The 23,741-nt window shown below is 46.4% G+C and overlaps 2 protein-coding genes across 7 annotated transcripts in view; one reads left to right on the top strand and one right to left on the bottom strand.

Annotated features, from left to right (window-relative positions):
• LOC101164420 (uncharacterized) overlaps positions 1-23,741 on the bottom strand; it is a 736,165-nt gene that overhangs the window by 174,471 nt on the left and 537,953 nt on the right. The window lies entirely within an intron of this gene.
• Positions 1-23,741, top strand: part of LOC144986851 (uncharacterized) — an 82,184-nt gene that overhangs the window by 7,355 nt on the left and 51,088 nt on the right. Inside the window, exon 3 of one of the 4 annotated variants that reach the window (XM_078935323.1) lies at positions 1-23,741. This exon is cut by the window's right edge and continues 6,060 nt beyond it. The exons of the other annotated variants lie outside the window; for them this stretch is intronic. Within the exon in view, the coding sequence (XP_078791449.1) occupies positions 1-116 (116 nt within the window). The 3' untranslated portion in view covers positions 117-23,741. 4 annotated transcript variants of the gene reach the window in all.

Genomic DNA, 23,741 nt, shown 5'->3' on the forward strand with positions numbered 1-23,741 from the left:
AAGACAGGGGACGTCGTGGATGCTGGAAACTGCTGGAAGCGAGGGAGAGCACCGAGGACGATGCGGGACAGCCTGTGACGAGGTGGAGCGCCGAGGACGGCGTAGACAGCCTGTGACGAGGTGGAGCGCCGAGGACGGCGTGGACCGCCTGTGACGAGGTGGAGAGCCGAGGACGGCGAGCACCACTTGGAGTGAGAGAAGAGGGCAGGAACGATGAGGCAGGAACGTGGCGAGGAACCAGCGTGACCAATGGCGAGAAGACCTGAAGACGTGAGACAGACGGTAAGTACAAGCTTGGATTACTAGAGCGAGAGTAACTCAACTTGAGGCCAGGCGTGATCACCGGAGTGAGTATAACGGACTGGCGCTGGATACTTGTGAGGATCTCCCTTATGAAGGCTGGCAGGGTGATGAGGAGATGAAGGTCAGCTGGTTCCAATGAAGGAGCAAGGAGGGGAGGGGTAGCAGCCGGAGGCACCATGACAGTACCCCCCCCTCAACGACCGCCTCCAGGCGGTCCCGGACGACTATCTGGGTGGGCCCGATAGAAATCGTCGATGAGGGCACGGTCCAGAATAAGGGAGCGGGAGACCCATGAACGCTCCTCCGGACCGTAACCCTCCCAGTCCACGAGGAACTGAAATCCCTGGCCCCGGCGGCGAACATCCAACACCCTGCTGGCAGTGTAGGCAGGAGCGCCATCGATGACCCGGGCGGGCGGTGGGGAAGCGGACGGCGGGCACAACAGACTCTCCCGGATGGGCTTCAGCTGTGAAACATGAAAGGTAGGGTGTACCTTCAGGGCCGCCGGGAGCCGCAGCTGCACACAGGAGGGGTTTATGACCTTCTCGACGGGATAAAGCCCGATGTAGCGAGGGGCTAACTTGCGGGAAGTGGCTTGAAGCGGTATGTCCCGCGAAGAGAGTCACACCCTCTGTCCCGGTTGGTAGGCGGGACTCTCCACCCGATGGCGATTAGCAATACGGCAGTTCTTCTCCCTGGTTCGCAGGAGAGCGGCCCTGGCCTGAGTCCAGATGCGCTGGACACGCCGCAGATGATGCTGGACCGAGGGGACAGCCAAATCCAACTCCTGCGAGGGGAACAGGGGTGGAGAGTACCCGAGGGATGCTTCGAACGGGGACATACCGGTAGCTGAGGACGGATGGCTGTTCTGGGCGTATTCGATCCACACAAGGAACGAGGACCAGCTAGAGGGGTTCTGAGCGGCCAGACAGCGTGTTTTATGAAATAATTTTTTGCAGGTTCGAGGGAGGTAGGCACTGAGCAGAAACAAATGACTCAAAGACTGCAAGCTAGAATAAAATGTGTCTTTTTATTCCCCGCTTCAAAACAGTCACACAACATAACACAGGAGTTTAAGCCATGCAGTTTCAACAGAAAACATTTCATCTGCCCCTACCGTGACACACGGACTGGAGAGCCAACAGTCCCGATAGAGTGGCTTGAAACAAAACTCCGGCTGGGCGTTCGTACGTAACCCACAGCAGACTCTGAATAAAGTTGGGCTTCCTTATCTTTTATATTCTTTGATGAGCGTGAGGAAAAGGAGGGCCGGTCCCTTCCCGCAGGCTCACCCTGCAAGTAGACTCATCCTATACCATCATAAACATGTCAGACTATCTTCTACAGAGCACTCCTTTTACGGGTCAGTAACAGGATACAATTCTAAACCTTGTCAGGATATGCTCTACAGAGTCCTCCCTTAACAGGATAAAACTTTATATTAAACATTCCTTTTGGGGGTCAATCATAACAGGATAAGATAACATTGTCAGGATATGCTCTACAGAGTCCTCCCTTAACAGGATAAAACTTTATATTAAACATTCCTTTTGGGGGTCAGTCATAGAAACATCATAAACATATCAAGACATTGTCCTTTTTTTGGTTATTAGCAACATAGAACCTTATATAAGAGTTTACATAAGTATTCCTTTTTTGGATGGTCAGCCACAGAACATTATCTTTAATGCAGGGCAGAAGGCTCCCCCCCCTGCCTACCGTGCATTATCCATGTCATTCCACCCCTTGGTCTGGGGCTGACCATTAATTAAGGAAATGATTCCCATCCCCGGCATGTGAATCCCAAGTAATAAAACGATATTCTCGTGCTCCTAAATAATATAAGCATTCATTCTGGATATGATGCACAACAAAATCAAGCAAATCTACCCGAGACGGAAAATGCCTGATGGTACGGCGATAATTACATGAAATCCAGTAATCATCCACAAAAATTTCCTGTTGACATGAAGGATCAAGGCTGACAGAATATTTTTCTGTTCCAAATGAATCATCTCTGGTAGATAGAATAATTTTCATTTGAAAGCCAAATTATAGATCAATTTAGAAACCTCGCGTCGCACGTGACGAATGTACACACAGGTTAGGATATTGCAAAGCGTCAAAACAGCGATAATAACTATTAATATGATCAAGGGAGGCACAACGGTTGTCCGAGCTGTTACAGACATCCCAGAAAAGATATCCCACCAGTGGTGCGCAGAGTGTTGTTCCACCATTCTAGCGGCATGTACCACCTTATTCTTTGTTATGACCGCGGATATCATGAGTCTGGAAACGTTGGACCTATAAGAATTGATTATCTTTTGGACCTCCGTGGAACGGTTCAGTGCGCATATGAATCGCTCCAGGGATACCTTCCATGGCATGTGAAGAACATTCCACTGCAGCATGGTAAGGTGAGATTCTGAAGTAAAATTGGTCAATTGATAGGTCACATTTTTCCATTTCCAGATATTCACGTTCTTCAAACATCCAGAAAAAGGTGTCCACAGCAACATCGGATGGGGGTTAATCGTGGCTATACAGATAGTGTGGGGAGCTATCTGCCATAGCAAGTCAGAAGGTTTTTCTACATACCATTCGCATAGTGCCGTGTCTTCGGTTATACATGGTTCTCGATATCTACTTGTCACTAAACAGGCCATCCCTTGATCCGTCTGATCACATGTACTAAGGTCATAGGTAAGATTAGTCTGTGGACTAAACCAGTCGCCTTTCAGGATCACATACCAATAACCTGTGAGGGTTACGACAGGCAAAATATGATACTTACATACTGGCGTATGTGCAGTAACATTCATTTGCACCCATCTGACAGTGCAAGCGGTAGCATTACATATGGTCTTCTCAGGATGTATGTGCAACCATAGTCCGTCAGAGATATTCCACAAATTCCTCCACTCGTGAGGATTGTTAGTTGTTACAATCCTCTTGAATCTGTCCTGTTGTAGACGTGCATGTAATCCTTGCACGTTACAGATCGTCATATCCAATGCTTTTGTCACATTTTTCAACACCGTGGCTGCCTCGTTAACCGCAGTCACAGTCCATCCAAACTGAGCGAAGAAAACTTTCGCCGCCTGCTGTTGGGTCAAGACAGTGGTTGGCATCCATGCACCCACAGAATGCAAGGCCTGTGAAGCATCTTGACCAGCGCTTGACAGCATAGAGCGAGTTACCTCCGTATTCGCAGTGTTAGACAGACCAAGGATTGTTCCAGCTCCACCCAGCAGGGTGTCATACCATGCCCGCTTTCGATGAACTCCATGGCAGGCAGGTATGGGTGGCATGGAGTACAGTCCAAGTGACATCCACATGATTTCTTTGTTGAGCCAGCCTTTGGCAGGTATTTATTACCGGAACCATGCAATCTGGAAGGGTTGCTTAATTACTGTAAGTCGTGTAGCTGGTGTTCCGCTGCTGCCGCAGCAGAGGCTGACGAGGACCAGGATAGCACCGAGTGCGTGGACCCCCATGCCCCATGAGCCAGTACTGCAACCTCCGTGGCGGAAGGACTGGCGTAGGGAGAGAACCATGGTTCTTAGGTGGTGACCGTCCGATCAGCAGTCTCCACGGGAACATCCTGTAAAATATAGTTACTTAACACACAAATTAATCTTCCCTCAAATAACATTTATTGGCAGGAACATTATCCCACTTATCTTCCCCAGGATACATCACAGTTAGTCAGTCCTGGTAAAACATCCATTCCAATTATCCATTCTTTAATGGGTGTTATTATAACGGAGTATTGCTTTATTGGCATAGTTTCAATTTTTTTAAGGCCAGCGTTACTGTTTTACCCATCACTACGCACCCTCCTAACCCAGTCAATGGTATAGTTGAACCTTTAAATTTATGAGGGTTTCCATGTATCAGGATGGCTGCTGCCCCAGTGTCAATCAGAGCCACCACTGATTGAATTGATTTCTTCCAATAAATGTCCAACATGACATGGGGCTAATGTCATCAGCAAACCATTTTACAGACCGAATTACTGGGGCTTGGCCTAATCCCTAATCAAAATTAGGGAGATCCAACAGATTTGGGTAAAGACGGCTTTTCTTTTTGTCTTTATTTTTACCCTTTTTCCTTTTTCTTTTTCTGTTTCTTTCTCTGGATGCTTTTGCTATTTGATAAGATTCATCTTCATCCTCACTGCTTGAAGATTCAGAGGTTGACTCTTGTTGCTTTCGTTCGTTAGTTCTGACATCACTCTGTACTGAGCTTCTATCATCACTCAGTGTTTGAGAGTGTGTAAGAGACTGTAAAAATCCCTTAAAGTCAGCCCATTCTGCACAGGAGACTTTTAGACCCCTTTTTCTGCACATTTCTCGCAGCTCTGCAGTTGGTTTCCCATCAATCTCTGAGAGAGGAACTCCCCCCTTCACTAAAGCTGACCAGATATCTCGAAGGGAGGGGCCACCGCCCTCCTCTGACAGTCTGACTATCCACAGGTCAAGAGGTTCATCCCCTTTTCTCCTCAACCTATTAACCAGAGGAGCTACCTCCTCAGAGATGTAATCCTCCAAAGTTCTGGTTAAAACAGGCTGTGGTTGATCCTGTGGCACTGCTTCATACATTTGATGTCCGTGCTCATCCATAACAAGATGTCCATTAACGTCCGTTAATGGCCTCATTAAAGGAGGCACCTGTTGCTCTACACGGCGTCTCCGTATTACCGGATTAGCCCTAAGCGAGGGCCCTCCGTCACCCCACTCATAAAATCCTCCTCCTTCATGGGAGTCGTCCCAGATGTTGCCATCCCAGCTTTCAGGGTCCCAATCATCCCCGTTTCCGAGTTTAGCCATAAAGGCTCTGATTTGAGGCCCCTCGAGCTTGCGTGGAGGTTTATTATTTTTCCTCCTGTTTACTTTTGACACATGAGCAATGGCTCGCTCAGCCAGCCTGGCATGAGTCTGAGCCTCTATTTCTAACTTCATGATTTTTTGTTTCAGCAATGAATTCTCTGCTGTCTGCGCAGAGAGATCATTTGCTTGCTGCAGCATCTGTGTCTCCTGCTGCATTCTCCTCTGATACTGATCTTTCCATGCACAGGCACACATCCACATGCGCCTCTGAGCCCCTCCCAACGGAGCTTTCGGCTGAACAGTAATGCGACGTAATGCAGCCAGCACGGCGGCTGGAGACCCGTCATCACACTCACTGGACCAGTCCTCTGATCGCCCTCCCCCGTCCCGCAGGCACATAGCGACCTCTTTCCACGGACCGGTCCATCCTGGACAAATATCTTCCTCTTTTTCCTCAGATATTTTCTGGGTTTTCCTCTTAAACATTGTTTCTATTCAGTGTATCCTCCCACAAACTTGTTGTATCCTGTTCGTGACGCCAAAATGTTTTATGAAATAATTTTTTGCAGGTTCGAGGGAGGTAGGCACTGAGCAGAAACAAATGACTCAAAGACTGCAAGCTAGAATAAAATGTGTCTTTTTATTCCCCGCTTCAAAACAGTCACACAACATAACACAGGAGTTTAAGCCATGCAGTTTCAACAGAAAACATTTCATCTGCCCCTACCGTGACACACGGACTGGAGAGCCAACAGTCCCGATAGAGTGGCTTGAAACAAAACTCCGGCTGGGCGTTCGTACGTAACCCACAGCAGACTCTGAATAAAGTTGGGCTTCCTTATCTTTTATATTCTTTGATGAGCGTGAGGAAAAGGAGGGCCGGTCCCTTCCCGCAGGCTCACCCTGCAAGTAGACTCATCCTATACCATCATAAACATGTCAGACTATCTTCTACAGAGCACTCCTTTTACGGGTCAGTAACAGGATACAATTCTAAACCTTGTCAGGATATGCTCTACAGAGTCCTCCCTTAACAGGATAAAACTTTATATTAAACATTCCTTTTGGGGGTCAATCATAACAGGATAAGATAACATTGTCAGGATATGCTCTACAGAGTCCTCCCTTAACAGGATAAAACTTTATATTAAACATTCCTTTTGGGGGTCAGTCATAGAAACATCATAAACATATCAAGACATTGTCCTTTTTTTGGTTATTAGCAACATAGAACCTTATATAAGAGTTTACATAAGTATTCCTTTTTTGGATGGTCAGCCACAGAACATTATCTTTAATGCAGGGCAGAAGGCTCCCCCCCCTGCCTACCGTGCATTATCCATGTCATTCCACCCCTTGGTCTGGGGCTGACCATTAATTAAGGAAATGATTCCCATCCCCGGCATGTGAATCCCAAGTAATAAAACGATATTCTCGTGCTCCTAAATAATATAAGCATTCATTCTGGATATGATGCACAACAAAATCAAGCAAATCTACCCGAGACGGAAAATGCCTGATGGTACGGCGATAATTACATGAAATCCAGTAATCATCCACAAAAATTTCCTGTTGACATGAAGGATCAAGGCTGACAGAATATTTTTCTGTTCCAAATGAATCATCTCTGGTAGATAGAATAATTTTCATTTGAAAGCCAAATTATAGATCAATTTAGAAACCTCGCGTCGCACGTGACGAATGTACACACAGGTTAGGATATTGCAAAGCGTCAAAACAGCGATAATAACTATTAATATGATCAAGGGAGGCACAACGGTTGTCCGAGCTGTTACAGACATCCCAGAAAAGATATCCCACCAGTGGTGCGCAGAGTGTTGTTCCACCATTCTAGCGGCATGTACCACCTTATTCTTTGTTATGACCGCGGATATCATGAGTCTGGAAACGTTGGACCTATAAGAATTGATTATCTTTTGGACCTCCGTGGAACGGTTCAGTGCGCATATGAATCGCTCCAGGGATACCTTCCATGGCATGTGAAGAACATTCCACTGCAGCATGGTAAGGTGAGATTCTGAAGTAAAATTGGTCAATTGATAGGTCACATTTTTCCATTTCCAGATATTCACGTTCTTCAAACATCCAGAAAAAGGTGTCCACAGCAACATCGGATGGGGGTTAATCGTGGCTATACAGATAGTGTGGGGAGCTATCTGCCATAGCAAGTCAGAAGGTTTTTCTACATACCATTCGCATAGTGCCGTGTCTTCGGTTATACATGGTTCTCGATATCTACTTGTCACTAAACAGGCCATCCCTTGATCCGTCTGATCACATGTACTAAGGTCATAGGTAAGATTAGTCTGTGGACTAAACCAGTCGCCTTTCAGGATCACATACCAATAACCTGTGAGGGTTACGACAGGCAAAATATGATACTTACATACTGGCGTATGTGCAGTAACATTCATTTGCACCCATCTGACAGTGCAAGCGGTAGCATTACATATGGTCTTCTCAGGATGTATGTGCAACCATAGTCCGTCAGAGATATTCCACAAATTCCTCCACTCGTGAGGATTGTTAGTTGTTACAATCCTCTTGAATCTGTCCTGTTGTAGACGTGCATGTAATCCTTGCACGTTACAGATCGTCATATCCAATGCTTTTGTCACATTTTTCAACACCGTGGCTGCCTCGTTAACCGCAGTCACAGTCCATCCAAACTGAGCGAAGAAAACTTTCGCCGCCTGCTGTTGGGTCAAGACAGTGGTTGGCATCCATGCACCCACAGAATGCAAGGCCTGTGAAGCATCTTGACCAGCGCTTGACAGCATAGAGCGAGTTACCTCCGTATTCGCAGTGTTAGACAGACCAAGGATTGTTCCAGCTCCACCCAGCAGGGTGTCATACCATGCCCGCTTTCGATGAACTCCATGGCAGGCAGGTATGGGTGGCATGGAGTACAGTCCAAGTGACATCCACATGATTTCTTTGTTGAGCCAGCCTTTGGCAGGTATTTATTACCGGAACCATGCAATCTGGAAGGGTTGCTTAATTACTGTAAGTCGTGTAGCTGGTGTTCCGCTGCTGCCGCAGCAGAGGCTGACGAGGACCAGGATAGCACCGAGTGCGTGGACCCCCATGCCCCATGAGCCAGTACTGCAACCTCCGTGGCGGAAGGACTGGCGTAGGGAGAGAACCATGGTTCTTAGGTGGTGACCGTCCGATCAGCAGTCTCCACGGGAACATCCTGTAAAATATAGTTACTTAACACACAAATTAATCTTCCCTCAAATAACATTTATTGGCAGGAACATTATCCCACTTATCTTCCCCAGGATACATCACAGTTAGTCAGTCCTGGTAAAACATCCATTCCAATTATCCATTCTTTAATGGGTGTTATTATAACGGAGTATTGCTTTATTGGCATAGTTTCAATTTTTTTAAGGCCAGCGTTACTGTTTTACCCATCACTACGCACCCTCCTAACCCAGTCAATGGTATAGTTGAACCTTTAAATTTATGAGGGTTTCCATGTATCAGGATGGCTGCTGCCCCAGTGTCAATCAGAGCCACCACTGATTGAATTGATTTCTTCCAATAAATGTCCAACATGACATGGGGCTAATGTCATCAGCAAACCATTTTACAGACCGAATTACTGGGGCTTGGCCTAATCCCTAATCAAAATTAGGGAGATCCAACAGATTTGGGTAAAGACGGCTTTTCTTTTTGTCTTTATTTTTACCCTTTTTCCTTTTTCTTTTTCTGTTTCTTTCTCTGGATGCTTTTGCTATTTGATAAGATTCATCTTCATCCTCACTGCTTGAAGATTCAGAGGTTGACTCTTGTTGCTTTCGTTCGTTAGTTCTGACATCACTCTGTACTGAGCTTCTATCATCACTCAGTGTTTGAGAGTGTGTAAGAGACTGTAAAAATCCCTTAAAGTCAGCCCATTCTGCACAGGAGACTTTTAGACCCCTTTTTCTGCACATTTCTCGCAGCTCTGCAGTTGGTTTCCCATCAATCTCTGAGAGAGGAACTCCCCCCTTCACTAAAGCTGACCAGATATCTCGAAGGGAGGGGCCACCGCCCTCCTCTGACAGTCTGACTATCCACAGGTCAAGAGGTTCATCCCCTTTTCTCCTCAACCTATTAACCAGAGGAGCTACCTCCTCAGAGATGTAATCCTCCAAAGTTCTGGTTAAAACAGGCTGTGGTTGATCCTGTGGCACTGCTTCATACATTTGATGTCCGTGCTCATCCATAACAAGATGTCCATTAACGTCCGTTAATGGCCTCATTAAAGGAGGCACCTGTTGCTCTACACGGCGTCTCCGTATTACCGGATTAGCCCTAAGCGAGGGCCCTCCGTCACCCCACTCATAAAATCCTCCTCCTTCATGGGAGTCGTCCCAGATGTTGCCATCCCAGCTTTCAGGGTCCCAATCATCCCCGTTTCCGAGTTTAGCCATAAAGGCTCTGATTTGAGGCCCCTCGAGCTTGCGTGGAGGTTTATTATTTTTCCTCCTGTTTACTTTTGACACATGAGCAATGGCTCGCTCAGCCAGCCTGGCATGAGTCTGAGCCTCTATTTCTAACTTCATGATTTTTTGTTTCAGCAATGAATTCTCTGCTGTCTGCGCAGAGAGATCATTTGCTTGCTGCAGCATCTGTGTCTCCTGCTGCATTCTCCTCTGATACTGATCTTTCCATGCACAGGCACACATCCACATGCGCCTCTGAGCCCCTCCCAACGGAGCTTTCGGCTGAACAGTAATGCGACGTAATGCAGCCAGCACGGCGGCTGGAGACCCGTCATCACACTCACTGGACCAGTCCTCTGATCGCCCTCCCCCGTCCCGCAGGCACATAGCGACCTCTTTCCACGGACCGGTCCATCCTGGACAAATATCTTCCTCTTTTTCCTCAGATATTTTCTGGGTTTTCCTCTTAAACATTGTTTCTATTCAGTGTATCCTCCCACAAACTTGTTGTATCCTGTTCGTGACGCCAAAATGTTTTATGAAATAATTTTTTGCAGGTTCGAGGGAGGTAGGCACTGAGCAGAAACAAATGACTCAAAGACTGCAAGCTAGAATAAAATGTGTCTTTTTATTCCCCGCTTCAAAACAGTCACACAACATAACACAGGAGTTTAAGCCATGCAGTTTCAACAGAAAACATTTCATCTGCCCCTACCGTGACACACGGACTGGAGAGCCAACAGTCCCGATAGAGTGGCTTGAAACAAAACTCCGGCTGGGCGTTCGTACGTAACCCACAGCAGACTCTGAATAAAGTTGGGCTTCCTTATCTTTTATATTCTTTGATGAGCGTGAGGAAAAGGAGGGCCGGTCCCTTCCCGCAGGCTCACCCTGCAAGTAGACTCATCCTATACCATCATAAACATGTCAGACTATCTTCTACAGAGCACTCCTTTTACGGGTCAGTAACAGGATACAATTCTAAACCTTGTCAGGATATGCTCTACAGAGTCCTCCCTTAACAGGATAAAACTTTATATTAAACATTCCTTTTGGGGGTCAATCATAACAGGATAAGATAACATTGTCAGGATATGCTCTACAGAGTCCTCCCTTAACAGGATAAAACTTTATATTAAACATTCCTTTTGGGGGTCAGTCATAGAAACATCATAAACATATCAAGACATTGTCCTTTTTTTGGTTATTAGCAACATAGAACCTTATATAAGAGTTTACATAAGTATTCCTTTTTTGGATGGTCAGCCACAGAACATTATCTTTAATGCAGGGCAGAAGGCTCCCCCCCCTGCCTACCGTGCATTATCCATGTCATTCCACCCCTTGGTCTGGGGCTGACCATTAATTAAGGAAATGATTCCCATCCCCGGCATGTGAATCCCAAGTAATAAAACGATATTCTCGTGCTCCTAAATAATATAAGCATTCATTCTGGATATGATGCACAACAAAATCAAGCAAATCTACCCGAGACGGAAAATGCCTGATGGTACGGCGATAATTACATGAAATCCAGTAATCATCCACAAAAATTTCCTGTTGACATGAAGGATCAAGGCTGACAGAATATTTTTCTGTTCCAAATGAATCATCTCTGGTAGATAGAATAATTTTCATTTGAAAGCCAAATTATAGATCAATTTAGAAACCTCGCGTCGCACGTGACGAATGTACACACAGGTTAGGATATTGCAAAGCGTCAAAACAGCGATAATAACTATTAATATGATCAAGGGAGGCACAACGGTTGTCCGAGCTGTTACAGACATCCCAGAAAAGATATCCCACCAGTGGTGCGCAGAGTGTTGTTCCACCATTCTAGCGGCATGTACCACCTTATTCTTTGTTATGACCGCGGATATCATGAGTCTGGAAACGTTGGACCTATAAGAATTGATTATCTTTTGGACCTCCGTGGAACGGTTCAGTGCGCATATGAATCGCTCCAGGGATACCTTCCATGGCATGTGAAGAACATTCCACTGCAGCATGGTAAGGTGAGATTCTGAAGTAAAATTGGTCAATTGATAGGTCACATTTTTCCATTTCCAGATATTCACGTTCTTCAAACATCCAGAAAAAGGTGTCCACAGCAACATCGGATGGGGGTTAATCGTGGCTATACAGATAGTGTGGGGAGCTATCTGCCATAGCAAGTCAGAAGGTTTTTCTACATACCATTCGCATAGTGCCGTGTCTTCGGTTATACATGGTTCTCGATATCTACTTGTCACTAAACAGGCCATCCCTTGATCCGTCTGATCACATGTACTAAGGTCATAGGTAAGATTAGTCTGTGGACTAAACCAGTCGCCTTTCAGGATCACATACCAATAACCTGTGAGGGTTACGACAGGCAAAATATGATACTTACATACTGGCGTATGTGCAGTAACATTCATTTGCACCCATCTGACAGTGCAAGCGGTAGCATTACATATGGTCTTCTCAGGATGTATGTGCAACCATAGTCCGTCAGAGATATTCCACAAATTCCTCCACTCGTGAGGATTGTTAGTTGTTACAATCCTCTTGAATCTGTCCTGTTGTAGACGTGCATGTAATCCTTGCACGTTACAGATCGTCATATCCAATGCTTTTGTCACATTTTTCAACACCGTGGCTGCCTCGTTAACCGCAGTCACAGTCCATCCAAACTGAGCGAAGAAAACTTTCGCCGCCTGCTGTTGGGTCAAGACAGTGGTTGGCATCCATGCACCCACAGAATGCAAGGCCTGTGAAGCATCTTGACCAGCGCTTGACAGCATAGAGCGAGTTACCTCCGTATTCGCAGTGTTAGACAGACCAAGGATTGTTCCAGCTCCACCCAGCAGGGTGTCATACCATGCCCGCTTTCGATGAACTCCATGGCAGGCAGGTATGGGTGGCATGGAGTACAGTCCAAGTGACATCCACATGATTTCTTTGTTGAGCCAGCCTTTGGCAGGTATTTATTACCGGAACCATGCAATCTGGAAGGGTTGCTTAATTACTGTAAGTCGTGTAGCTGGTGTTCCGCTGCTGCCGCAGCAGAGGCTGACGAGGACCAGGATAGCACCGAGTGCGTGGACCCCCATGCCCCATGAGCCAGTACTGCAACCTCCGTGGCGGAAGGACTGGCGTAGGGAGAGAACCATGGTTCTTAGGTGGTGACCGTCCGATCAGCAGTCTCCACGGGAACATCCTGTAAAATATAGTTACTTAACACACAAATTAATCTTCCCTCAAATAACATTTATTGGCAGGAACATTATCCCACTTATCTTCCCCAGGATACATCACAGTTAGTCAGTCCTGGTAAAACATCCATTCCAATTATCCATTCTTTAATGGGTGTTATTATAACGGAGTATTGCTTTATTGGCATAGTTTCAATTTTTTTAAGGCCAGCGTTACTGTTTTACCCATCACTACGCACCCTCCTAACCCAGTCAATGGTATAGTTGAACCTTTAAATTTATGAGGGTTTCCATGTATCAGGATGGCTGCTGCCCCAGTGTCAATCAGAGCCACCACTGATTGAATTGATTTCTTCCAATAAATGTCCAACATGACATGGGGCTAATGTCATCAGCAAACCATTTTACAGACCGAATTACTGGGGCTTGGCCTAATCCCTAATCAAAATTAGGGAGATCCAACAGATTTGGGTAAAGACGGCTTTTCTTTTTGTCTTTATTTTTACCCTTTTTCCTTTTTCTTTTTCTGTTTCTTTCTCTGGATGCTTTTGCTATTTGATAAGATTCATCTTCATCCTCACTGCTTGAAGATTCAGAGGTTGACTCTTGTTGCTTTCGTTCGTTAGTTCTGACATCACTCTGTACTGAGCTTCTATCATCACTCAGTGTTTGAGAGTGTGTAAGAGACTGTAAAAATCCCTTAAAGTCAGCCCATTCTGCACAGGAGACTTTTAGACCCCTTTTTCTGCACATTTCTCGCAGCTCTGCAGTTGGTTTCCCATCAATCTCTGAGAGAGGAACTCCCCCCTTCACTAAAGCTGACCAGATATCTCGAAGGGAGGGGCCACCGCCCTCCTCTGACAGTCTGACTATCCACAGGTCAAGAGGTTCATCCCCTTTTCTCCTCAACCTATTAACCAGAGGAGCTACCTCCTCAGAGATGTAATCCTCCAAAGTTCTGGTTAAAACAGGCTGTGGTTGATCCTGTGGCACTGCTTCATACATTTGATGTCCGTGCTCATCCATAACAAGATGTCCATTAACGTCCGTTAATGGCCTCATTAAAGGAGGCACCTGTTGCTCTACACGGCGTCTCCGTATTACCGGATTAGCCCTAAGCGAGGGCCCTCCGTCACCCCACTCATAAAATCCTCCTCCTTCATGGGAGTCGTCCCAGATGTTGCCATCCCAGCTTTCAGGGTCCCAATCATCCCCGTTTCCGAGTTTAGCCATAAAGGCTCTGATTTGAGGCCCCTCGAGCTTGCGTGGAGGTTTATTATTTTTCCTCCTGTTTACTTTTGACACATGAGCAATGGCTCGCTCAGCCAGCCTGGCATGAGTCTGAGCCTCTATTTCTAACTTCATGATTTTTTGTTTCAGCAATGAATTCTCTGCTGTCTGCGCAGAGAGATCATTTGCTTGCTGCAGCATCTGTGTCTCCTGCTGCATTCTCCTCTGATACTGATCTTTCCATGCACAGGCACACATCCACATGCGCCTCTGAGCCCCTCCCAACGGAGCTTTCGGCTGAACAGTAATGCGACGTAATGCAGCCAGCACGGCGGCTGGAGACCCGTCATCACACTCACTGGACCAGTCCTCTGATCGCCCTCCCCCGTCCCGCAGGCACATAGCGACCTCTTTCCACGGACCGGTCCATCCTGGACAAATATCTTCCTCTTTTTCCTCAGATATTTTCTGGGTTTTCCTCTTAAACATTGTTTCTATTCAGTGTATCCTCCCACAAACTTGTTGTATCCTGTTCGTGACGCCAAAATGTTTTATGAAATAATTTTTTGCAGGTTCGAGGGAGGTAGGCACTGAGCAGAAACAAATGACTCAAAGACTGCAAGCTAGAATAAAATGTGTCTTTTTATTCCCCGCTTCAAAACAGTCACACAACATAACACAGGAGTTTAAGCCATGCAGTTTCAACAGAAAACATTTCATCTGCCCCTACCGTGACACACGGACTGGAGAGCCAACAGTCCCGATAGAGTGGCTTGAAACAAAACTCCGGCTGGGCGTTCGTACGTAACCCACAGCAGACTCTGAATAAAGTTGGGCTTCCTTATCTTTTATATTCTTTGATGAGCGTGAGGAAAAGGAGGGCCGGTCCCTTCCCGCAGGCTCACCCTGCAAGTAGACTCATCCTATACCATCATAAACATGTCAGACTATCTTCTACAGAGCACTCCTTTTACGGGTCAGTAACAGGATACAATTCTAAACCTTGTCAGGATATGCTCTACAGAGTCCTCCCTTAACAGGATAAAACTTTATATTAAACATTCCTTTTGGGGGTCAATCATAACAGGATAAGATAACATTGTCAGGATATGCTCTACAGAGTCCTCCCTTAACAGGATAAAACTTTATATTAAACATTCCTTTTGGGGGTCAGTCATAGAAACATCATAAACATATCAAGACATTGTCCTTTTTTTGGTTATTAGCAACATAGAACCTTATATAAGAGTTTACATAAGTATTCCTTTTTTGGATGGTCAGCCACAGAACATTATCTTTAATGCAGGGCAGAAGGCTCCCCCCCCTGCCTACCGTGCATTATCCATGTCACAGCGGAGAGCGGCCTCAAGCTCCTGGTTGGCGCGCTCAGCCTGCCTGTTGGATTGGGGATGGTGTCCAGACGAGAGACTGACCGTGGCACCCAGAGCAGAACAGAAGGCCCGCCACACCTGAGACACAAACTGGGGACCACGATCAGACACGATATCACTGGGTATGCCGTGATGACGAAAAACGTTCTGAACCAAGATGTCGGCCATCTCAGTGGCGGTGGGCAGCTTGGAAAGGGGGATGAAATGGGCAGACTTAGAAAAACGGTCGATGACTGTGAGGATGACGGTGTGACCTACTGAGGGGGGCAACCCAGTGATAAAGTCCATGGCTAAATGGGACATGGGGCGTTGCGGAATAGGCAGCGGATGGAGCAGACCAGCAGGAGGGGAATTAGACGATTTAGAGCGGGCTCAGACGGTCCAGGCAGCAATGAATTCCCTAACGTCCTGTTCCATGGAGGGCCAGAAAAAACGGCGTTGCAGGAGTTTGAGAGTCCTATGGGTGCCTCCATGACAGGCTATACGAGATGTGTGCCCCCAGACAAGCACATCTGAACGGAGGGAGGATGGGACATATAGAGTGTTAGGGGGAGCCGGGGGATGATCCGGTTCCTCCCCTTGGGCCTGGATGACACGGCTCTCGATGTCCCATGTTAAATTCCCCACAATACAGGTAGGTGAAATAATGGGAAAGCTTTCCTGGTCATCCCCTGCACTGTAGAGGCGGGATAAGGCGTCTGGTTTGACGTTTCTGCTGCCGGGTCTATATGTGATGGAAAAGTTAAATCTATCGAAAAAAAGGCACCAGCGGGCTTGGCGTGAGTTCAGACGCTTAGCGGAACGGAGGTAGACCAGATTTTTATGATCCGTCCACACAATGAACGGATGTTCAGCCCCCTCGAGCCAGTGGCGCCACTCCTCTAGGGCGAGCTTTATGGCGAGGAGTTCTCGGTTACCGACGTCATAGTTTATTTCCGCCGCGGAGAGTTTTCTAGAAAAGAACGCGCATGGTTTTAGTTTCCCTGTATTTATCTCACGTTGGGAGAGGACCGCTCCCACGCCTGAGTCGGAGGCGTCGACCTCGACGATGAATTTTCGGCAGGGGTCAGGCTGAATGAGGATGGGAGCGGTAGTAAAGAGGTTCTTAAGTTTGTCGAACGCAGAATGAGCTTCAGGGGTCCAGATAAACTGTATATTAATAGAGGTGAGTTGAGTCAAGGGGGCAGCAATGCTACTATAATTCCTTATGAAGCGACGGTAGAAGTTTGCGAAACTGAGAAAACGTTGGAGTTGTTTCCGAGACTTGGGAGGTTCCCAACTCGTGACGGCTGTGATCTTGGCAGGATCAGGACGGATGTTACCAGAATCGATTATGAAACCGAGAAAAGAAATTGTGGGAACGTGAAACTCGCATTTCTCTGCTTTAACGTATAATTGATTTTCTAGCAACCGAGAGAGGACCTGGCGGACATGGTGGATATGTTGTTCCTGGTTCCGGGAGTAAATAAGGATGTCATCCAGGTACACAAAGACAAAACGGTTCAGAAAATCACGGAGTACGTCGTTAACAAGATTTTGGAAAATGGCGGGGGCGTTAGTGAGCCCGAAAGGCATCACCAAATACTCAAAGTGACCGAGTGGAGTGTTAAAAGCGGTTTTCCACTCGTCCCCCTCCCTCATACGAACCAGATGATAAGCATTACGAAGATCTAACTTTGAAAAAACCAGAGCTTCTTGAACAGAGTCCAGAGCAGCATCAATGAGCGGAAGAGGATATTTATTTTTTACAGTAATTTGATTAAGTTCGCGGAAGTCAATACAAGGTCGTAATGTTTTATCCTTTTTCTGAACGAAAAAGAAGCCAGCCCCCACCGGAGACGATGAGGAGCGAATTTGACCCGATGAAAGGGCTTCCTGGATATATTTCTCCATAGAGAGTTTCTCCGGACCCGATAGATTAAACAACCTCCCTTTTGGCAAGGTGGCGCCTTTCAAAAGTTCAATAGAACAATCGTAGGGCCTGTGAGGAGGTAGATAACCCGCCCTAGTCTTGCTAAACACAGTTCTCAGGTCGTGATAGCAGGGTGGTACCTTCGAGAGATCGATAATCTCAGGATCCGGATCGTTATGAGGACGGACCGAGGTAAAGGCGGAGCAAAGACAGTTGGCCATGCAGGTCGTGCTCCAGTTAGTGACGTGGAGATTAACCCAATCGAACTGGGGGTTGTGGGTGCAGAGCCAGGGAAAACCTAGAATGATGGGAGACTGGGGGGATTTGGTGATGTAAAACTGTATGAATTCGTGATGGTTACCAGACGTGATGAGATGAACGGGCCTAGTGCGATGGGTGATCTGAGTGAGGATCTGGCCTCCTAAACCAGCCGCTTTGACAGGGAGATCCAAAAGTTCTGTGGGAAGGTTGAGATCAGAAACCAGAAGGTCATCAATAAAACTTTGTTCTGAACCAGAGTCAATGAGAGCTTTACCCTCGAAGGTATTTGACAAAAAACTTAGCTTGACAGGAATATATAAAAAAGAACTCTCAGTGGCGAGAGAAGATGGACCCGCCCGCGGCCTGTCGTCTAACGGGGGGTTTGGGTGTTTAAACGAAGCTTACATTGATGAACGAGGTGACCGGTTTGGCCGCAATAGAAACACGCCCCCTCATCTCTTCGTCTCTGCCGCTCCTCAGGAGTGAGCTTAGAATGTCCAATCTGCATGGGTTCCTCTGTGGAGCGTCCGACAGAATCGTGAGACATAACATGAACATAGTTAGTAGCAGGGGATGGAGGAGAAACACTGGCAAAGGGTCTCTTGTCTTGGCGGGGGCGCTCGGCATGACGTTCACGGAGACGCACGTCGGACCGCAAGGCTGCGGTGACGAGCTCTTCAAAAGATCTAGCCTCGGGTTGCGAACATAAATGATCTTTGATCGAGTCATTAAGGGATTTGTAGAACACCCCTTTAAGGGCTATATCCGGCCAACCCGCCTCCACGGCTAGAATCCGAAAGTCTATTAGATGGTCACTCACGGATTTGTGGCGTTGTTTGAGGGCTAGCAGACGGCGGGTGGCCTCCTCCTCCTTGCGGGGTTGATCGAAAACCAGCCGGAACTCTCCTAAAAAGCGTTCGAAAGGAATTTGAGAGATGGGATTAGCAGTCAGGTAAGCCTGTGCCCATTGAAGCGCTTTACCCCGGAGAGAGTTCACTATAAGGGTGATTTTGCTGTGGTCTGCATGATAGTGCCGAGGTGCCTGCTGGAAGATCAAACGACATTGCAGGAGGAAACCCCCGCAGGCTCCTACGTCACCTAGGAAAGGCTCAGGAAGGAGCCGGATGTTTTCATTAGCTGCATTGTCTGTAGCGGGGCCCGGGCTTCCGGTGGCGGAACCCGTGTTGCTGGCTGTGGCGTTAGTAGGTCCTCGGCCGGTTAAATCCATCAGAGCCTGAGAAATACCGTCCAAGCGACGGAAAAGGTCCTGCTGGGCGGCGGCCATCTGGTTGAGGGATTCAGCTTGCCGTCCCAGAGCAATGCCTTGGTGAGTGACGGCCAAGCGGAGTCCTTCCGGGTCAGCTGGGTCTGGGTAATGGCCAGTCCGTTCTGTCATGGTCGGACTACTAGGGAGACGCAGATGCTGGAACCCGGAAGAAACTCAGGAGGCGATGTAGTAACAGGATGTTTAATTATAGAAGACAGGGGACGTCGTGGATGCTGGAAACTGCTGGAAGCGAGGGAGAGCACCGAGGACGATGCGGGACAGCCTGTGACGAGGTGGAGCGCCGAGGACGGCGTAGACAGCCTGTGACGAGGTGGAGCGCCGAGGACGGCGTGGACCGCCTGTGACGAGGTGGAGAGCCGAGGACGGCGAGCACCACTTGGAGTGAGAGAAGAGGGCAGGAACGATGAGGCAGGAACGTGGCGAGGAACCAGCGTGACCAATGGCGAGAAGAACTGAAGACGTGAGACAGACGGTAAGTACAAGCTTGGATTACTAGAGCGAGAGTAACTCAACTTGAGGCCAGGCGTGATCACCGGAGTGAGTATAACGGACTGGCGCTGGATACTTGTGAGGATCTCCCTTATGAAGGCTGGCAGGGTGATGAGGAGATGAAGGTCAGCTGGTTCCAATGAAGGAGCAAGGAGGGGAGGGGTAGCAGCCGGAGGCACCGTGACAATAAATATTCAAAAGAAGTCCAAAAGTGAACAATAGATTTACCCTTAAAAAAACAACAACAAAGAAAAACAATAGATTTATACTGATTCATGTGAGTGATCAATATGTGGCTCTAGCACGCTAATTAAATGCCTAAAAACCGAGTTTTCCACCACCGAATAAGGTTGCATGTCCGTGGCTATGAATACTCCCACCGCACGCGTAATTGCATTTGCACAAGTTGAGTTGCTTGGAAGTTTAATTCGAAGACGAAGAGTAGTTTGTGTAGTTGTTGGTTTAACACAGTGTTTCTCAATTATTTTTTGCAAGGCCCCCTTAGGAAAAGGAAAATATTTCGCGCCCCTCCCTCCTCCCCCTCACACACACACACAGACACACACTCGCCACGAAGACAATATATTAGGGTAGTATATATAAACTTTGTGTAAGTATACCTAAAATTGTATCTTTTAACAATAAAAAAAGCAATATAAATCCACTTTCAACAAATATTAAATTTCTTTTGCCACAAAGAAACCATGTTATAGTCTAAAATAGAAGAAAAGCTTAAAATAAAAATATCTGTCAGTCCTTATTTAAACTAGAAAAATTTTGACCAACTGAACCATTTGATGCAGAGAAAAATAATTCAATCAATAAATAATATTAAATATAAATTGATCTGAAACATTAACACAGCAGCACCAATATATTTAACTTTTTTAGTCTGAAGAAAGAGGTAAAAAACATTGTGCTGATTCTAAATGATTCTTTATTTCTGATCTCAGAGTGCAGATGTTTTCCTGCATTACCTGCTGTCTTTATGTCAAATACGGACACCGAATAAACAACAGGCAGACAAAGAATATGGAAAATAAAGACGTCACCAAAATGTCTACAATAGGTCATAGAATGACATTATTAGCATGAGCTGGGGAATCTAAAGGCACGTTCCGACTCTCAGCTGGATCCCACCACCCCTCCCCTTTCATTATCTCTCACACGGGAGCCGCGTGTGACAGGAGACGGGAGCGTGCACCTGCAGGGACGGCAGTTCACTGTTTCAGGCTGTTAAAAACTCTGTGATATAAGAGATAGGAAGAAACAAACAGTGGCACAGATTTTTACCAAGCACTGAGCTGCTGTCACCGCCGACCCCCGTTAAATTTTCGCACCTTTTGCCTAAGACCGCTGCTGCTGGGCGCGCCCCCCGGCATCCCATCTGGGCGCGCCCCGCTATTTGAGAAGCACTGGCTTAACAGATAAATAAATAAATACTGTAATTTCCGGACCATAAGCCGCTACTTTTTTCCTGCGCTTGCAGCCCTTCGCCTTATTCAGTGACGCAGCTAATTTATGGCTTTAATTGACGGCCGCCATGGACGTACTAGCGGACTAAGAGCAGAGGTTGAATACTCTATCCAATTCCAAGCAACAAGTCATTTATTTTTCAACACACCTCTAAGCATCCAAACAGCACGGACCTTACTTCAGGTCTTAGACACTTCAGTCAGGGTTCAACAAAAAGAAACACACATGCCCAGCCGCATCCAAGAATCCTTTGGTGCCATTTGACCCCAACGTGCATGTGATCGCCACTACTATATGATGCAGCTTTCAAGTTAAAAGCAATCGTTAAAAGCAGCCTGAAAAAATCCACCATCACCAACTGGTTTGGAAAAGCCGCTCTGCTGCGCAACGGAGAGAACAGCACATGCTTAGAAGTGAATTTACATCAGAGTCATAGTGACACGAGCCCATCTATTCGCAGCTCCGTAATATACGAGATGATCTTTTAAACGTACGTATATTATTGCTATGTTGTGGTTATTATGAAGCGCCTGTTCGCTCATTTTATTTTTAATCTGTGTGGTCAGTGCTTTTTTCTGCCAGAACGAAGCCAGAAGTATAGTTAGGTCAGGGGTTGACATAGCCCAGAAATTTGCACTGGCCCACAGGGCCAGTAGTTTTTGAAAGTTACTGGCCCTGCCTGAAAGTTACTGGCCCGACACTGCGCACAGCAGGACCCGCCGCTCCGCAGGTGCTTGCAACTTTAGGGGGGTCCGGGGGCATGCCCCCCCGGAAAATTTTAATATGGTGCAACTTGGTGCATTCTGGTGACATCTAGCACTAATTTAACACTTTTCAATGACTGAATATAGACCATATCAAACTTAAATCTGCTCTAGTCTGTTTCAGATGTTTTGAAGAGAGCACTGCAGTGTAGTAGGTAACACTAGTTCAGAAGTTTTCATGCTGCTTCTAATCACTGCTATTTCACATTTATTCGTAATCAATAGTTAAGAAGTTTTATTTACTTTTCTGCTCTGACTGCCTTGACGTTCTGCTTTTTGTTACTGTTGCAAAGCTACCTTTACTTTTTAGTTACTTTAGTTACTTAATTAAATTAAATAATTGAAAAACTAAATAAAAATAAATGACTGAGATTAGGCCTGCTCAATATACCGCAAATTTATCGTTATCGCAAAATCCAGCTCTGCAATATGCATATCGCAAAAGACGGCAAATATCGCAATTAATCATAAACCTTAACTGTGTTAAAACAATCTAATGGCAGCTTGAACCATTTAACGAATCAAATAAATCCCTTAATGAATTTGACCAATCGGATGGACGCCTTCACGTTGTTGACCAATCAGATGGAGCCCTATTATGTTAAATGTTTGTCACCTATGTCAACGTGGGTCATTTGGAGTATAATTTTTAAACTGTTGCAATGAAATGGGAATGGTTATTTGGTTATTTTGCTATTTGTTTATGTACCGTAAATTATATCGTTATCGCAATTTTAATCTCTGATATCGCATATCGCGAGTTATTCCTCATATCGTGCAGGTCTAACTGAGATCATTCAGCTAACTAGAAATACTTACTGCTTACAGTGTTGTAAAGAAAAACAAAATTAAGTAGTTTGACATTATACTGCATTTGAGTCTGAGATTCAGGTATTTGGAGTTGCCTTTGATTCTTTGTTTTTCAGCTTAAAGCTTAGTGCAGGGGTCGGCAACCTTTTTTATTCAAAGAGCCATTTCGGACCGCCCCTAATGAAAAAAAAAGCACCCGGAGCCACAACCCGTTTTGACATCATTATATATATTATGCATGTTTATATTATATCAAGGGTGCTCATTACGTGATCGCGATCGATTTTCAAGGACATGAGTGTAGATCACGGTCCAGAAAAGATAAAAAAAGTACTTCTTTCTTTTCATCTTCATGTTTATTTGTTACATGTTTATTTCAACATTATTGTTTATGTACTGATGGTTAAAAACTACACAGTGAGTTTACATAAAGATACTTTTGTATTAACAGATGAGGCGTTTTATTACAAAGACAGAAAGCAGCGACCATCGTATTCATGCTCTGCTGTAAACGGTGCAATGCGGGGAGTGAGGCATTTGGCGCTGCTGGCTCCGTATTTGTTGAACCTTTCGCAGCGCGATGACTTCTCTTTTTCTCTCGTCTTTCCGACCGTGGTCAGAAGCGCAGGGGAGATTTCCTTCAGGGCCGAAGGCAATTCTCCTTCGGGGTTCACTTCCCTGTTTGAAACCCTCAACCTTCAGAGCGGATTAAAAATGAATCCAAAACAGTTATTCTGGGAACGACGACTACTCTTTATTTAGTGCTCCGTCCTCCGAACACACAATATATTTCATATATTTCACCTCCGCTCCGTGCTCACACCCCCATCTTTACCTGCACACGCCCCTTCTCCCTCGTGGCACGCGCGCCGCTCAGCAACAGTATAAAGCGCGTGCCTCACAGCTTCCTTGATGAGCTCGTATTTATCGGGCGAGAACTGCAGAGCTTATAGCAGGAGGAGACACGCGGGGCGGCTTTAATAAACTTCGGTTGCTGGACTTCTACCGGGGACATGATGTGCAGCGGGGAGAAAAAGCCGCTCTGATGACAGAGCCTGCGCTCAGTGAATTTAAACTCGCGTCTGCAGTGACGTATGTGTCAGAGGATGTCCGATTGGCCATTCTGCATGTCAATCAAGTCCCGTTCTTTTCTGTGAGGATTTTGATTGGCTGGTGGATTTTCAAGAAGCACTCTCTTCCCCTTCAATCTCCCCCACGTCCCCGAAGATGACCGGTCGATCGCGACCGACGCAACAAGCTCCCCTGCTCTGAAACACACATCACCGCACACGCAAGTCCAAAACACCGGCGCTAACTCTCCGTCA

Source organism: Oryzias latipes, chromosome 2, assembly GCF_053564925.1.
Source record: "Oryzias latipes strain Hd-rR chromosome 2, Olatipes_Hd-rR_3.1".
NCBI lineage: Eukaryota > Metazoa > Chordata > Actinopteri > Beloniformes > Adrianichthyidae > Oryzias > Oryzias latipes.